Here is a 17,795-nt window from a genome sequence, read left to right on the forward strand (position 1 = left end):
TCTAGGCCCTGCTGGGATCCAGAGGGCCTCTGCAGGGAAGGGAGTCCAGCTCAAAAGAGATGGAGTCCCCACCCTTCTAGGCCCTGCTGGGATCCAGAGGGCCTCTGCAGGGAAGGGAGTCCAGCTCAAAACATATGGAATCCCCACCCTTCTAGGCCCTGCTGGGATCCAGAGGGCCCCAGGAGGGAAGGGAGTCCAGCTCAAAAGATATGAAGTCCCCACCCTTCTAGGCCCTGCTTGGATCCAGAGGGCCTCTGCAGGGAAGGGAGTCCATCTCAAAACAGATGGAGTCCCCACCCTTCTAGGCCCTGCTGATATCCAGAAGGCCTCTGCAGGGAAGGGAGTCCACCTCAAAAGACATGGAGTTCCGACCCCCATAGGCCCTGCTGGGTACCAGAGGGCCAAAGAAGGGAAGGGAGTCCATCTCAAAGAGATGGAGTCCCCACCCTTCTAGGCCCTGCTGGGATCCAGAGGGCCCCAGGAGGGATGGGAGTCCAGCTCAAAAGATATGGAGTCCCCACCCTTCTAGGCCCTGCTGGGATCCAGAGGGCCTCTGCAGGGAAGAGAGTCCATCTCAAAAGAGATGGAGTCCCCACCCTTCTAGGCCCTGCTGGGATCCAGAGGGCCTCTGCAGGGAAGGGAGTCCATCTCAAAAGAGATGGAGTCCCCACCCTTCTAGGCCCTGCTGGGATCCAGAGGGCCACAGCAGGGAAGGGAGTCCAGCTCAAAAGAGATGGATTTCCGACCCCCATAGGCCCTGCTAGGATCCAGAGGGCCACAGCAGGGAAGGGAGTCTAGCTCAAAAGAGATGGATTTCCAACCCCCATAGGCCCAGCTGGGTTCGAGGGCCACAGCAGGGAACGGAGTCCAGCTCAAAAGAGATGGAGTCCCCACCCTTCTAGGCCCTGCTGGGATCCAGAGGGCCTCTGCAGGGAAGGGAGTCCAGCTCAAAGAGATGGAGTCCCCACCCTTCTAGGCCCTGCTGGGATCCAGAGGGCCTCTGCAGGGAAGGGAGTCCAGCTCAAAACATATGGAATCCCCACCCTTCTAGGCCCTGCTGGGATCCAGAGGGCCCCAGGAGGGAAGGGAGTCCAGCTCAAAAGATATGAAGTCCCCACCCTTCTAGGCCCTGCTTGGATCCAGAGGGCCTCTGCAGGGAAGGGAGTCCATCTCAAAACAGATGGAGTCCCCACCCTTCTAGGCCCTGCTGATATCCAGAAGGCCTCTGCAGGGAAGGGAGTCCACCTCAAAAGACATGGAGTTCCGACCCCCATAGGCCCTGCTGGGTACCAGAGGGCCAAAGAAGGGAAGGGAGTCCATCTCAAAGAGATGGAGTCCCCACCCTTCTAGGCCCTGCTGGGATCCAGAGGGCCTCTGCAGGGAAGGGAGTCCAGCTCAAAAGAGATGGAGTCCCCACCCTTCTAGGCCCTGCTGGGATCCAGAGGGACCCAGGAGGGAAGGGAGTCCAGCTTAAAAGATATGGAGTCCCCACCCTTCTAGGCCATGCTGGGATCCAGAGGGCCTCTGCAGGGAAGGGAGTCCAGCTCAAAAGATATGGAGTCCCCACCCTTCTAGGCCCTGCTTGGATCCAGAGGGCCTCTGCAGGGAAGGGAGTCCATCTCAAAATAGATGGAGTCCCCACCCTTCTAGGCCCTGCTGGGATCCAGAGGGCCTCTGCAGGGAAGGGAGTCCAGCTCAAAATAGATGGAGTCCCCACCCTTCTAGGCCCTGCTGGGATCCAGAGGGCCTCTGCAGGGAAGGGAGTCCATCTCAAAAGAGATGGAGTCCCCACCCTTCTAGGCCCTGCTGGGATCCAGAGGGCCACAGCAGGGAAGGGAGTCTAGCTCAAAAGAGATGGATTTCCGACCCCCATAGGCCCAGCTGGGTTCCAGAGGGCCACAGCAGGGAACGGAGTCCAGCTCAAAAGAGATGGAGTCCCCACCCTTCTAGGCCCTGTTGGGATCCAGAGGGCCTCTGCAGCGAAGGGAGTCCACCTCAAAAGACATGGAGTTCCGACCCCCATAGGCCCTGCTGGGTTCCAGAGGGCCAAAGAAGGGAAGGGAGTCCATCTCAAAGAGATGGAGTCCCCACCCTTCTAGGCCCTGCTGGGATCCAGAGGGCCCCAGGAGGGAAGGGAGTCCAGCTCAAAAGATATGGAGTCCCCACCCTTCTAGGCCATGCTGGGATCCAGAGGGCCTCTGCAGGGAAGGGAGTCCAGCTCAAAACAGATGGAGTCCCCACCCATCTAGGCCCTGCTGGGTTCCAGAGGGCCACAGCAGGGAAGGGAGTCCAGCTCAAAATAGATGGAGTCCCCACCCTTCTAGGCCCTGCTGGGATCCAGAGGGCCTCTGCAGGGAAGGGAGTCCAGCTCAAAAGAGATGGAGTCCCCACCCTTCTAGGCCCTGCTGGGATCCAGAGGGCCTCTGCAGGGAAGGGAGTCCAGCTCAAAGAGATGGAGTCCCCACCCTTCTAGGCCCTGCTGGGATCCAGAGGGCCTCTGCAGGGAAGGGAGTCCAGCTCAAAACATATGGAGTCCCCACCCTTCTAGGCCCTGCTGGGATCCAGAGGGCCCCAGGAGGGAAGGGAGTCCAGCTCAAAATAGATGGAGTCCCCACCCTTCTAGGCCCTGCTGATATCCAGAAGGCCTCTGCAGGGAAGGGAGTCCACCTCAAAAGACATGGAGTTCCGACCCCCATAGGCCCTGCTGGGTTCCAGAGGGCCAAAGAAGGGAAGGGAGTCCATCTCAAAGAGATGGAGTCCCCACCCTTCTAGGCCCTGCTGGGATCCAGAGGGCCCCAGGAGGGAAGGGAGTCCAGCTCAAAAGATATGGAGTCCCCACCCTTCTAGGCCATGCTGGGATCCAGAGGGCCTCTGCAGGGAAGGGAGTCCAGCTCAAAACAGATGGAGTCCCCACCCATCTAGGCCCTGCTGGGTTCCAGAGGGCCACAGCAGGGAAGGGAGTCCAGCTCAAAATAGATGGAGTCCCCACCCTTCTAGGCCCTGCTGGGATCCAGAGGGCCTCTGCAGGGAAGGGAGTCCAGCTCAAAAGAGATGGAGTCCCCACCCTTCTAGGCCCTGCTGGGATCCAGAGGGCCTCTGCAGGGAAGGGAGTCCAGCTCAAAGATATGGAGTCCCCACCCTTCTAGGCCATGCTGGGATCCAGAGGGCCACAGCAGGGAAGGGAGTCTAGCTCAAAAGAGATGGATTTCCGACCCCCATAGGCCCAGCTGGGTTCCAGAGGGCCACAGCAGGGAACGGAGTCCAGCTCAAAAGAGATGGAGTCCCCACCCTTCTAGGCCCTGTTGGGATCCAGAGGGCCTCTGCAGCGAAGGGAGTCCAGCTCAAAACAGATGGAGTCCCCACCCTTCTAGGCCCTGCTGATATCCAGAAGGCCTCTGCAGTGAAGGGAGTCCACCTCAAAAGACATGGAGTTCCGACCCCCATAGGCCCTGCTGGGTTCCAGAGGGCCAAAGAAGGGAAGGGAGTCCATCTCAAAGAGATGGAGTCCCCACCCTTCTAGGCCCTGCTGGGATCCAGAGGGCCCCAGGAGGGAAGGGAGTCCAGCTCAAAAGATATGGAGTCCCCACCCTTCTAGGCCATGCTGGGATCCAGAGGGCCTCTGCAGGGAAGGGAGTCCAGCTCAAAACAGATGGAGTCCCCACCCATCTAGGCCCTGCTGGGTTCCAGAGGGCCACAGCAGGGAAGGGAGTCCAGCTCAAAATAGATGGAGTCCCCACCCTTCTAGGCCCTGCTGGGATCCAGAGGGCCTCTGCAGGGAAGGGAGTCCAGCTCAAAAGAGATGGAGTCCCCACCCTTCTAGGCCCTGCTGGGATCCAGAGGGCCTCTGCAGGGAAGGGAGTCCAGCTCAAAGATATGGAGTCCCCACCCTTCTAGGCCATGCTGGGATCCAGAGGGCCTCTGCAGGGAAGGGAGTCCAGCTCAAAAGAGATGGAGTTCCGACCTCCATAGGCCCTGCTGGGTTCCAGAGGGCCAAAGAAGGGAAGGGAGTCCAGCTCAAAGAGATGGAGTCCCCACCCTTCTAGGCCCTGCTGGGATCCAGAGGGCCCCAGGAGGGAAGGGAGTCCAGCTCAATCAGATGGTGTCCCCACCCTTCTAGGCCATGCTGGGATCCAGTGGGCCTCTGCAGGGAAGGGATTCCAGCTCAAAAGAGATGGAGTCCCCACCCTTCTAGGCCCTGCTAGGATCCAGAGGGCCTCTGCAGGGAATGGAGTCCAGCTCAAAAGAGATGGAGTTCCGACCCCCATAGGCCCTGCTGGGTTCCAGAGGGCCCCAGAAGGGAAGGGAGTCCAGCTCAAAGAGATGGAGTCCCCACCCTTCTAGGCCCTGTTGGGATCCAGAGGGCCACAGCAGGGAAGGGATTCCAGCTCAAAAGAGATGGAGTCCCCACCCTTCTAAGCCCTGGTGGGATCCAGAGGGCCTCTGCAGGGAAGGGAGTCCAGCTCAAAAGAGATGGTGTCCCCACCCTTCTAGGCCCTGCTGGGATCCAGAGGGCCTCTGCAGGGAAGGGAATCCAGCTCAAAAGATATGGAGTCCCGACCCCCCTAGGCCCCAATGGGATCCAGAGGGCCACAGCAGGGAAGGGAGTCCAGCTCAAAAGACATGGAGTACCGACCCCTCAAGGCCCTGCTGGGATTCAGATTGCCACAGGAGGGAAGGGATTCCAGTTTAAAAGAGAAGGAGTCCCTGCCCGGATCCAGAGGGCCACAGCAGGGATGAGAGTCCAGCTCAAAAGAGATGGAATCCCCACCCCTTTAGGCCCAGCTGGGATCCAGAGGGCCACAGCAGAGAAGGTAGTCCAGCTCAAAAGAGAGACAACAGTTTTTGGTTTTATGATATAAAGCGTTTTGAACTCTACTGCTTCTGAAATGTGCTATACAAATAAACATGATTAATTCATTGAATAGAGGAAGTGACAACCAGTTGCTAACTTTTGTAAACACTGAACATCTTGAGTCTAACCTGTAATGTCTTATAATCCTCCACCATCTCCAAGTCATAAAAAATTGGCCAAATGTGTGGACACCAGACCCCATCTAGAGCAAAATTTTGTATTGTGGACTAGACAGCCCAAAATAAGTCATACACTTATGTGGGCAAATTTTTGTCAGGTTCTAGAAGGATGATTGTTTCTTTTTTTAGCCTTATAGATTTCTCTAGTTTTTTTTCTGTACCTTCTGTTCATTCAGGATAGCTACATCATGACAACTGCTTTGCTCTGCTGATCTATGATCACCATGTTCAGTTGGTTTGCTTTTCCCATTTTGTCTTCCTGTATATGGAAGGTCCACATGATCTTAGCTTGTTTGTTTTCTACCATGTTGTGTGACATTTCCCATTTTAACGAGGTGTGTTCAAGGTTATATTCCCTTCAGATATTTCTTCACACTATTCTGGGTACTTGGTTGTGGCGTTCCTTGTATTCTTATCATGCTACCATCATGCATCCTGGTGTTAGATGCTAGATTGTCTCAGGGACTCTTTGCATTGCATTCACCAAAGATCTTGCTTGGTGTTACAAATCTGGGCCGCTATTGCTCTTGTACTAGGGACCTGCTTATGTCCCACCATAAATACTGCCTCTGTGCTGTGTTTCACTCTAAGCCTTTCTGTCCATTGGAGCATTATTTGCTCTCTGTTGTAAAATATCCTGTTGCTATGGTTGTGCATCAAAACAAAATAGCAAACTATGAAAAATATTTCCAAAAATCAGTCCAAATACATGGTATCCTAAACAAGAAGCAACTTTTGTCCAAATTTTTCCTCCAGAAAGGCAGAAATGAAAGTTTAAAAGTAAAAATCTCAATGAAACAACAAAGCTATTCCAATGTGCTACAACCTTGAGCGGCACAATTTTCCATGCATCATAAGCAGCTTTTGTATTCTTATATCAGTGGACTAAATTTTTCTGTCTTATTATGCCAGTAGGGTATATGATAACTGTCAATTCATACCTGTTGATTGTCTGGACCTTGCAAAAGTATCCATAGCCCTTGAACTTTTCCATATTTTGTCACAACTGCAAATATATTTTCACAGAATTTTATGGGAAAGATAAACACAAAGTGGTATACAGTTGTAAAGTAGAAACAAAACTATACATGATTCAAAATGTTTTTTACAAATAAAAGCTAAAAAGTGTGGCATTCAAAAGTGTTCAGCCCCCTTTCCCTGAATGCAACCAATTGCCTTCAGAAGTTGCCTGATGACTGCTCATGGTAAACAAATTCAACTCCTCTATGACTGCCTCAAAAGTTGGCTAAAAGAATATTGGGGAACAAACAGCATCATGAAGTCCAAAGAACACACCAGACAGGTCAGGGATAAAGTTGCAGAGAAGCTTAAAGCAGGCTTAGGCCATCTCACAGAGTACTGTTCCATGAATCATCTGGAAATGAAAAGACAATGGCATAGCTGTGAACCTACCAAGAAAGGGCCATCCACCTAAACTTACAGGCTGAACAAGAAAAGCACTGATCAGAGATATAGCCAAGAGGTTCATGGTGGCTCTGGATGAAATGCAGAGATATCCACACCTCGGGTAGGGGAATCTGTTCACAGTAAAACTATTAGTCATGCACTGCAAAAATGTGGTTTTATGGAAGAGTGGCAATAGAAAAGCTATTGTATAAAGAAAACTATAAAAAGTTCCATTTACAGCTTGCCAGAAGCCATATTGGGATACAGCAAAAATGATAAAACAAGACTCAAATTAAACTTTTCGGCAAAAATGCAAACCGCTATTTATGGTGGAGAACAAACACTGCACATCACTCTGAACACACCTTCCCCACTGACAAACATGGTGGTGGCAGCATCATGCTCTGAGGGTGCTTCTTTTCTTCAGGGACAGGGAAGATGGTGAGAGTTGATTATAAGATGGATTGAGCCAAATACAGGGCAATCTTGGAAGAAAACCTGAACAGTCCTGAACCTGGAGTCTGCAAAAGACTTGAGGCTGGGGCAGAGGTTCACCTTCCAGCAGGACAACAACCCTAAACATTAAGCCAGATCTACAATGGAATGGTGTAAATCAAAATATATTTATGTGTTGGAATGGCAAAGTCAAAGTCTAGACATAAAGTCAGAGGAGAATCTTTGGCAAGATCTGAAAACTGCTGTCAAGTCAATTTTATTTATATAGCACATTTCAGCTGAAAGGCAGTTCAAAGTGCTTTACATCAAAAAAAGTAAAAAGTCATAAAAATAACACACATTCACATTAAAAAGGAAAAACAAAGTAATTTAATTCAAAGTAAAATCAACATTAAAATCATATAGTACATAAACCATATTGATTCATGTACCATTGGTAATCCTTTTGTCAACTCATCCCCAGTGTAAGAGTTGGCAATTTACAGACAATTCATGTGTGTAAACAGCGACATGTGAATTATAAAGACACTGTAGTAATTAGCAGGACCTTCTGGAAGAAAACCAATCAGAATAAGTGCTTGTGTCCTGCTTGTGTTCATGAGGTCCTGCTATTACACAAACCTACCATAGGGGGCACTGTGGTGATACACAGATTATACACAAAATCAGGTTTATGTGTATTAAACGGACATCTCGTTTTTTTTTTGTTTTTTTTTGCATTTTTGGGGTTGTTAAGAATCAATAAGATTTTCTGTAACATCTAAGTTCTAGAATGTGTGTATGTGATCCTTTTGTTTGTGAAATGTTTGTTACCTTTTGGGTGTGCCTGGTAGCGACCATCTTGGAACCTACTAAGGAGGAGGCCTGCCTCAAAAACAGCTCTTATGTAGAAGGAGCCATGTTTGCTGGGCAGTTAATCGAGAAGGCGGGGACAGTATATAGAGTGCTTGCTGAAGCTTGAGAGACTGCTGGCTGAGCCTTGAGAAACTGAAAGCAGAGAGACTGTTAGCTAAGAGACTGATGGAAAAGATGCCATTTTGCCTTGTGAGTGAAATATGCTGTGCTGAAGGAGGCCTAATAAATCACCATTGTTTATGGAACAGCCAACTTTGCTGAGTTTTCCTTCCACACCACACCTCTCAGTGTAACAGGGGTTATTGGACTAATAGAAACCTTTCTACACTTTTAAATTTTTGTCAAAATTAGTAAGACACCGCTCCTGTCCTGTCAATTCAAAATGTTCTGCTAGTGTTGTGTGTATTCTGACAAAATGTCATGCTAAACCACATTTACCAACACACACACAGTTCAGGATCAGCATGAAAAGAAAACTCATTTAAATCACAGGAATACTGTCCACCAAGAGTTTATAACTTTTCCAGGAACCAATTTTTGTGTTTTAGATTTCCATATATATATATATATATATATATATATAAAATTATTATTTTTACAGAAAATCATTTCATCAGATGTGAACTTTCACCAACTTCAACCGCTTTTCTTCTGGTCACTGCAATATGTGCTTGTAGAACCACAAGTCCTGTCAAAACAACTTATTCTCCAAACCGTGAATACAAGTATAAACTCTCGCTAGGTTGTAATGGTCATGTTCAAACATCCAACACAGCAATGTCCTCTAAATGAAAGTTGAGTGGAAGGAAAAACTGAATTCTAGAATTTGGCTGCTAATGGAGGCAAGATATTGAAGTAGTTTTGTTAGTTCTGCATTCTGTAAACTTTTCTTTATGCTTACCAAGTATTTTTGTCTAATCTCTAGTGCAAATATCTTAGTGCACATGAAATAAGACAAAACTAACTTAGAAGTAACTTTTCAGCATTAAATCAAAAATTCTCAAACATTTATAAAAAGTATTAGTTCTACTGGCAGATTATTTTACTTATAACATGAGAAAGATTTCTTGTTAAAAGTTTAATAATCTGCCAATCTAACTAGAACTTTTTTAATCAATATTAAGCAGTTATTGACTTAAAACAAGCTCAATTTCTTGATTTAAACTTAAAGTTAGTTTTGTTTTATTTCAAGCGTACTACAACAATTGCACAAAAAACTAGACAATAATATTGGATAAGATTTTGTGTTTTTGCAGTGTTGTCCCAGTAATTATTGGATAAATTATTTTCAAATCATTCTCCATATAAGTCTCTCTAAAACACAAAGTCTTACCAAATATTTTTGTCTAATCTCTAGTGCAAATATCTTAGCACACTTAAAATAAAACTAACATACAAGTAGCGTTTTGGCACTTTTAAGTCAATAATTCTTGAAAATTGCTAATAAAAAAGACAGCATTAGTTCTGCTGGCAGATTATTTATAAAATGGGAAAAATATCTTTTTATAAGTTAAGTAATCTAGCAGTGGAACTAGTACTTCTTAAAATGTATATTAAGGAATTATTTACTTAAAAAAGCTCCTAAGTCTTGCTGAAAAGTTAATTCATGTTCTAAAAACAAAGAAAAACCTGGGGGCTCGTCCGGGATCATCCTGCAACTCATAATCACATGAAACCAGAGAGGTTACTTGTAAATACACATTCTTGTTTATTACCATGTAATATTTTCATAAGACTATAGATTTGTAGACATTTTTTGACAAAGACGTTCCATTTAAAACATTCATATTTTGTTTTCACAATCCATTTTTCTTGTCAAAAGAAAAAAAAGTTAATATCCAACAGTAACAAAGATAGCCTAGAAGGTACAATAACTTACTTAAAAACTGGTATTTTATGTGACAACAAAATCAGCTCGAGATTCCCTTTGCATTGAGTTTTTCATCACGGCCGAGCCGAGTGACCACAAAAGACTAGAGCTCGGATGTATACATGCACTAAAGTGCTAGTGTTCAAAAGGCATGCAAACTGGTTTTATTTTGCCTTCCAAATATGCATAAGTTTCTTCAGGTTCATCAAGTCAACAGAGACAAACATTCATCTTAACAGAAATAAATAAGGACGGTAGCATCAGAAATGACATCATGGGTTTCCCCTGCAGGCCGGAAGAATACTGCAAAATTTGTTTTGTTTTTGTTTCTGTTTCTTGCGTTGAAAGAGAAAAGTGAACTCGAGAAGCAGGCAAAATAAAAAAATCATGTTCAGATACATGGATGTAAAAAAAAAAAAACTGGTAACAGAAAAGAACAGTGCAATGTTCAGCAAGCCAGCAGTTTTCACCTGAAAAAAGGTTAAAAACTGCAGCAAATACATTTAAATATGAGGGGTAATGAGTAACTTAAACATACAGGCGCGTATCAATTTATTAGAATATCATTAAAAAGTTAATTTATTTCAGTGATTCAGCTCAAAAAGTTAAACTTACATAGATTTACTAAAACAGAGGATACTTCAAGCATTTATTTATATTAATTTTGATCATTGTGGTTTTTAGCTAACAAAAGAACCAAACTTTATTTAAAAAAAAATTAAGATAATTACATAAAATCAATGAAAAACGGGATTAACAAAGGAAAGGTCATTGCTAAAGAAGGTTACTGTTCACAGCAATATCCTCTAAATGAAAGTTGAGGGGAAGGAAAAACTGAATTCTAGAATTTGGCTGCTAATGGAGGCAAGATATTGAAGTAGTTTTGTTAGTTCTGCATTCTGTACACTTTTCTTCATGCTTTTTAAAATATACTTACTTACTTTATTGCCCTTTCACAAAGACACGATAGTGAATTTGTCAACAAATTTTTTTTGGCTACAAGAGTACACAGGAAAACTACTGAAAAACTACAAGTGTGACTGTTAGTACATACAGGAACTCTAAAGAGTTACTGGTTGAGGTAAAAAAAAAAAAGATGTTTGGACAATTATTTCTTTTCATTTCTGATGGAGTTCAGCTGGAGTGACTTTTGGTTATATGTAACCTTGGCAACACATTTTGTTTTTTAAACAAGGAGCAGCTAATTAGCATCTCACTAATTCAAACAGAAGGAGGAATTTAATCCATCTCCTCCGTCGATTAAGAGAAAGGATCACATCCCCTACTCCAACGAATCTCTGCGAAGCTTTATAACCACAGAAATTAAAAAAAGGAGCAGCAAAAGCAAAGGAGGTGGATCAGCAGCGACTGACACCGTCATCCAGAACATGTTGCTCTGGAATATCGGATATTGAGCTGTTAGTTATGACACTTTCATAAAGCAGCAGTCTTCAGTCAGAGATTTCATTAGATGTGTTGTTACACTGACTGCTACTGGATATCGGCACTAATATCGGTATCAACCGATATTTATTTTTAAACACATCAGTCAGTATCAGACTAATGAATAAAACTGAGCCGATATGAACAACCTATATTTATTTATTTTCCAAATGTGTCAAAACGGAAGTGAAATATATATAATATCTGTAAATATCGGGAATGGCAGCAATATTAATATCAAATATCAATATCGGCCTTTAATATCGATGCATCCACATTAAAAATCAATTTTTACGTGACTTTCAAATTTACCAAAAAACTGAATTAAGGGTTTTTATTATCTGTAAGCCACAACAGAACTGAATTGAGTTGAGGGAAATTCACATTTCAGTACAAGCAAAGACGTTAAATATTTCACTCTGTGTAAAAATCGATTGGTTTGAACTGAATTACTGCAGAAGTAAAATTTTTTCTGTAATATTCTGATTCATTAAGACGCACCTGGACAGGCACCTCCGATGGAAATGGATTTACTGATCATGATATTACAGTACATTCCAGATTCTTCCAAAAAGTCCTGGTTCCTTTAGTGATCCGCTGGTGCTACGTATTAGATCCCCACGCCCCGGTTCAGGCTCTATGGGTCTCTAGTTCTGGGGGGACGATTCTGAGGTACTGGGTCGGCTTACACGAAGGAAGAGGGGGGAGGGATAAGTCACGCTGGTTCCTCTCCGTCCAGGATGGGCTTCCTGTGTCCCATCGGCGGGAAGGTGAACCTCCTCTTTGTCCCCTCGCTCCACCTGGGTGAAGAGGAGGGGGAGCGCGCGGCCCAGCGTGACGGGGGTCGGCGGTTCGCCGGGCGGGCCGGCCGCAAGAAGCAGGAGTCCAAAGGCGGCGCCACCGGCGACCGAGGCAGGTCCTGCCAATGACAAGTAGCCGTCAGGAGAAGCAGAAGAAGAAGAGCAACACGGCGCCTGCAGCTGAGCGACGAAGAAGAAGGTGAACACCACAGCTGGGTAGTAACTACTTACATCTACGCGAGTAATTTTTTTGAAAAAAATTGACTTTTACTACGCTGTACTTCTGTCTTTTACTTGAATAATTTTATTATGAAGTATTTTTACTCTTATTTTAGTAATTTTCTGGATTTTCTACCACTGAATAAAACTCAAACATGTTTTAACCAAAAATTCACCAGACACAGACACACACCTGCAGTTTTTGTTAAAGTTTCATAAGTTTTTTATTGAAAGAAACTGAATTTGAAACATTTATTTAGCCTGATTTTATTTTTTGTTACCTATGTGAATTATTGTCACTTTTGTGTTTAAAAAAAACAAAATTTCCATTCAACTTTGTATTTTGGTCCATCTCATATTGTCATTTTTAAATAGATTGATAATTTGATCAGTTACTCAGTACTTCAATAGACTTTTTGCCAAATACTTTTTACTTGAGTGAAGATATGCTGAAGTAGCAAAACTGTTACTTCAGTACAAATTTTGGGTGCATTCTGCAAATTATCAACATAATAAAAGACTATGTAAAAATGCTTGCTGAATTTAACCAAATAAATTAATTTAAAGCAGATTTGAGTGCAGCTTTTGAGTAAAATCACTGGATAGCTGTGTAAAAACTGAACATCCTGGTTACTTTAAGGCATAATTGGTGATGTTGCCATAATTTTCTATTGTAAGATGATTTGATCATTTAACAAACAGAAAACCTCGATCTACGTCACTCTACCCACCTCTGGTGAACAGAAACTGAGGAACACAGATGAGAAATTTAGCACAGAAATTTTGGATATTTTAATGACAACTTCAAGCGTCAAGGTGAGGAAAACGTAAGTAGTTGAGTTCATTTAATGTAGAAGATGTTTAATGTAGCAGGAGGAAGATTAAAAATGTTCAGTCGAACGTAAAGGTTGGAAGAGTTTCATGCGTCTATTCCCTCCAAATGTCAGCAGAGAAACAGAGAAAAAGCACTTACTCGGCTTAAAATAGACAAAGAGGACGAGGAGAAAAATCTGAAAATGATTTCAGTTTCACTGCTTAAGAAACTCAACTTAAAAGGGAAGAATTGTGTGTTTTTAGGCTCATAATATTGTTTTACAGCAAAATCAGGTAACTATTTTACCTTCAGTTGTGATAAAAATGTTGAATGTGACTTTGGAATTTAATGCCTCCGTCTCTTTAAGAAACTCCGCCTAGGTCATTCCACGTATTTTGCTTAACGGTTGCCATGGAGATTATAGGATTTCTCAAACATTCATGAAAGAATCAAAGCAAAGCTCCAGATACGTTTTTGATCAGGGAATAAAATTATAACATAACGTAAAGCTCAAAAAAGTTAATTTTACCCAACATTGGGTAAATTAAAGCTCTCAGTTGTTAGGTTTTTTGGCTTCTAAAATATTTTGGATCAACAAACTGTTTTCTAAATTCACTTGAACTAATCAAATGTATTTCACTTGTTAAGCAACACGATCGACACAAAAACAAGCCGCAGTGATCGATAGAACATGTGATTAAAGCTGATGCAGAAATCCAGATGTTTGACGGCAACTTGCAGGACTTTGCAAAGTTTTTATCACAAATACATCAGATCACGGATCTAAAATCAACATTTCAGCTTTTTGGAAAAACAGACATTAAAACAGGAAATGATGGAAAAACACATATCTTGAATTTCTGAATGCACACCAACACCTTCATTTCTTTCCGTTTAATAAAATGTAAAGAAAAACTACACATAAATATCCTTTAAGATTATTTTAATATCTACTGAGGTATTAAATCTGATTTATAATCAGAAGCAAACTTTCTGATAAAATTAAAAATATATTTTAAATCTAAATCTGCCACATTTACTTTAGATTCAAACTGTATGTTAATTAAGCAGCTAAAAATATGTTTATTATTTTCTTTAACATGGCAGAATTGGTCTTTGTTCATCAGAAAACCCTTCATCTTTTTCAAAACAACTTATTGAGATAAAAAATTAACTGGGAAATAAATACCAACATATCTGAATGTTTAAAGCACATAAATAATTCAATATAATTTCATGAAGCAACTGTTCAGGGACAATTGTCATAAATAAAATTAAACATTTTCCGACTCGGTCAAATTAAATTTAGGGTTTTTACATTTAAATTATTTTGATGTTTTTTACAACACAAATGTGTTAAATGTGTATAAAAGTATATTCTTTAAAAGGAAAATAAAAACGCCACCAGTCATCTTCATCTTTTGTCAAAGGAAACGATTGGATCAACCTGGAGGAAAAACAATCCCATAATGCACTGGAAAAGTGAAGGAAAACCATCACAAATGATGTCATGACATGTAGAAATGAACCTGGTGGAAACAGCGTTAGTCTGATTTAAAAGCAGCTCAAATGGAAAAACATCCAACCTGCAAAATCTGCCAGACGTTTTTTACTGGAGCAACTTTTAGATGAACAAATGATCAAAACACACAAACCTGATGAGTTTTAGGAGCCCAACTGTGGTTTTGCATGATTATTAACCAATTCACAGTGATCCATACTTATCCAATAATACTTCCAGAATTCACGTTTCTTATTTATTTTTATGTATGAGAAATAAAGTGGAAATGGAAAAACAAAATTTAACAGAAATAAAGGCTTTCAAACATCCATCTGAGTGTAATTAATCTATATAATGTGTTTCACTTAGTGATAAAATTACTTCAGTAATATTCTAATTTATTATGTGGCTCTGTAATTTGGCAACTAGCTTTAGCATTAGCTGCTAGCCTAAACTAGATGTGCAATTTGGCAAATCTTTGTATTGACTGGATACTAAGTAAATACAGAGTCACCAATACTGATATCAATATGGATACTTTATTATTTAGGTTTTATATATCATCAAACTTCGGACCATCAGGTGTTTTTGTGAATTTTCCTTTAAATTATTTTGTTACAACATATTAACATGATAAATATTAAAAAACAGAAAAACAAAAATGTGCAAAAAAATTACCAGTTGAGATCAAATCAAAACAAGATATTTTTTGAGGTGGCATTCAGAAAGTATAATAAAAAAAAAAATCAAGATGGATTCTGAGACTAAAGTATCATTTTTACCACATTAGTATTGATCCGATGCTGATACCGACTTCAACATTATTAATATTTGGATTGATTCCCAATCAAAATATTAATTAAACCCAGTTCAAAAGGAAAAGTTGAATAAAAACTGATGTATTCCCTTCAACATTTCATCTTCATAATTATCAACACATGAGTGATAAGGTCAAAGGTTAATAGTTTGTTTGTTGTTAGTGATTTGTAGCACATGCACAACACACAAAGTGAGTAATAAAGTTATGACATAAGTTATAATGTTAATGTTAAAGTCCACAAATGTCAACTTGCCAAAAACACCATTAATATGTGAATGAGAGCAGGGCCGGCCCAAGCATTTTTGGGGCCCAAAGCAGATTTCCATTCGGAAAGCAGATGTATATACAGATGTTGTATATACATCTGCTATACAACAAAATAGCAGATGTATTATCATTCCTAAGCTACTCTAACATACCTGTTGTTATTAGGATCATTTTGTAACTATCTTACATCATACCAGTGTTATGTAGCCATCTAAAATAAATAATTTGAATTTCAAAATGCAGAGGTATTTAAGTGTCCCATATTATTTTAGTTATTTGAAAGTAACATCAATAGATAAAATAAATAAATAAAATTTACAGTAAACAAAATAAGTTTTATATTTTATATTTCCCCAAAAGCAGAAAGATATCAACCTATTATTTATGTAACAGCGATAAAATAAATGTGAAAATCAGTTTTGATTATATTATTCAGTGACCACCTTTCCATTGACCACATAACAGTGCAAGTTGTAATTAGAAAAATAAATTTCCTAAAAGCAAATTTAAAAAGAAATTGCTTTTTGAAATTTGCGTGTTTCACAAAAGTGGGATGTGAAGACTTTTTTTCACATCACACGAGTTACATGATCAACAACTGGATGCCGAAGACGACGACAGGAAGTGGTGGGAGGACGATGTCACAGCATGTTTTATAATGACTTATCGCGTGAACAAACTTATTCACTGGAAGTTTTTATTGCAATTTTTTTAAAGAAAAAAAATATGCGAAATTGTGTTTTTTCAATATTAGCAGAATATCGACAAAGTCTTCTGCACATGAAAAAGCTTTTTTTTTACATATTTGTTACAATTATCATTGTCGTGACGGTATAAGACAAATAATCTGAAAAAAATATCTTGCTCATCTGCCACAACCAATCAGAGCCAGGAGGAGGGTCTTATCTCTGTCAATCACTCTTGTTTCCTCTCTGCTACGCTACAGCTGGTTCACTCCAACATAGCCTGTCACAAATGCAAAGGCTAATTAGCATAGCTACCGATGACAGAGGATAAATGTTTTTTTCTGTAACAGTAAGTTGTTTTTCCACCATTGGTACATGAGTTTGATTAACAGCGATAAGACTCGCCTCCTGGCTCTGATTGGTTGATTTTTGCAGACCACAATAGTAGCGCCAGGAAAAGACATTGATTTTTTTCACAGATTATCTGTCTCACAATCAGAGGCAGGTAGTAACTAGCTACATTTTCTCAATTATATTTACTTGAGTAACTTTTTTGAAAAAAGAAAAAAAAAGTACTTTTAGGATTATTTTTTACTACATTTCACTTTTTACGTTTACTTGAGTAATTTTATTATGAAGTATTTCTACTTTTACTTGAGTAAAATTTCTAGATTTTCTGTCCACTGAATAAAAAACAAACATGTTTTAACCAAAAAAAAATCAGACAAACGCCTGTAGTTTTTATTAAAATTTTTGAGAAACTGATTTGGAAACATTTCATTTTGCCTGATTTCATTATTTTGTTACTTCTTTGTTAATTATTGACATTTTGTTGCCTTTCCTGCCTATTTTTCTAAAAGTTACAAACTGCAGCTCTTACTTGCGATGCTTTGGGCCGGCTCTGAATGACAACAGAGGCTGTTTCACATTCTAAGTGCAGAAAGTGTGATTAAGTTTCATCAGGATGAATTTTAATACTCTGACAAACAGAATGGGGTTGTAGTGGAATTTGTGCAACTGATATTTAATGAACAACATGCAAAACCAGCAGTCGGGTCCCACAGAGAAACACAGAGCATGCATCACCACGAAGGAGCAGAACCAACACAGGCATGGCACAACGTGTCGACCGCGCCGACGGCTTCACACACTGCTGACCTGTGAAAGCATGCATTAATGAGGAGGGGGCATGTGGAGGAGGTGAAAGGTCCGCGAGCCTGGTGAACCCACCGCCACAGGCCAAGGGAGAAGAAGAGGAGGAAGAGGAGGAAGAGGAACTTACATCATGGAGACAAGCAGAATTAGAGTCCCCAAGGAGTTGTTAGTATGACAGTGTGGTTCTGGATCAGCGGACAGGAAAGAGGAGGGACAGAGCGAGCCGAGAGAGGAGGAAACGGGGGAGAGGAGGGGAAGATATAGAGCAGGAAATGTTATTTTATAAAACTGAGCAACGGAAAAGAAGGATTTGCAAATTGAAAGCAGACATAGGGTGGCGAGTTGCAGCCTCCAGATCACAGAGCAGTTAAACAAACCTGGAATAAAAAGCAGCAGAGGAAACAGCTAACTTTCATGTCAGTGAGTTTTGAGATTAAATTACAAAAATCCTGTAGTTTCCTTCCAGTTAAG

The 17,795-nt window shown here is 41.7% G+C and overlaps 1 protein-coding gene across 5 annotated transcripts in view; it reads right to left on the minus strand.

Moving 5' to 3' along the window:
• Positions 1-9,433: 9,433 nt before the first annotated feature.
• Positions 9,434-17,795, minus strand: part of mtcl1 (microtubule crosslinking factor 1) — a 69,814-nt gene continuing 61,452 nt past the window's right edge. For 3 of the 5 annotated variants that reach the window (XM_017310007.2, XM_081598820.1, XM_017310006.2), the window contains one exon: positions 9,434-11,981. In XM_017310007.2, the coding sequence (XP_017165496.1) occupies positions 11,778-11,981 (204 nt within the window). In that variant the 3' untranslated portion in view covers positions 9,434-11,777. Of the gene's footprint in view, positions 11,982-17,451; positions 17,510-17,795 lie in introns of all 5 variants that reach the window. The other 2 variants (XM_017310008.2, XM_017310009.2) reach the window with 2 other exon arrangements.

This window comes from Poecilia reticulata, chromosome 17 (genome assembly GCF_904066995.2).
Source record: "Poecilia reticulata chromosome 17, P_reticulata-male-v2, whole genome shotgun sequence".
NCBI classification, from domain to species: Eukaryota; Metazoa; Chordata; class Actinopteri; order Cyprinodontiformes; family Poeciliidae; genus Poecilia; species Poecilia reticulata.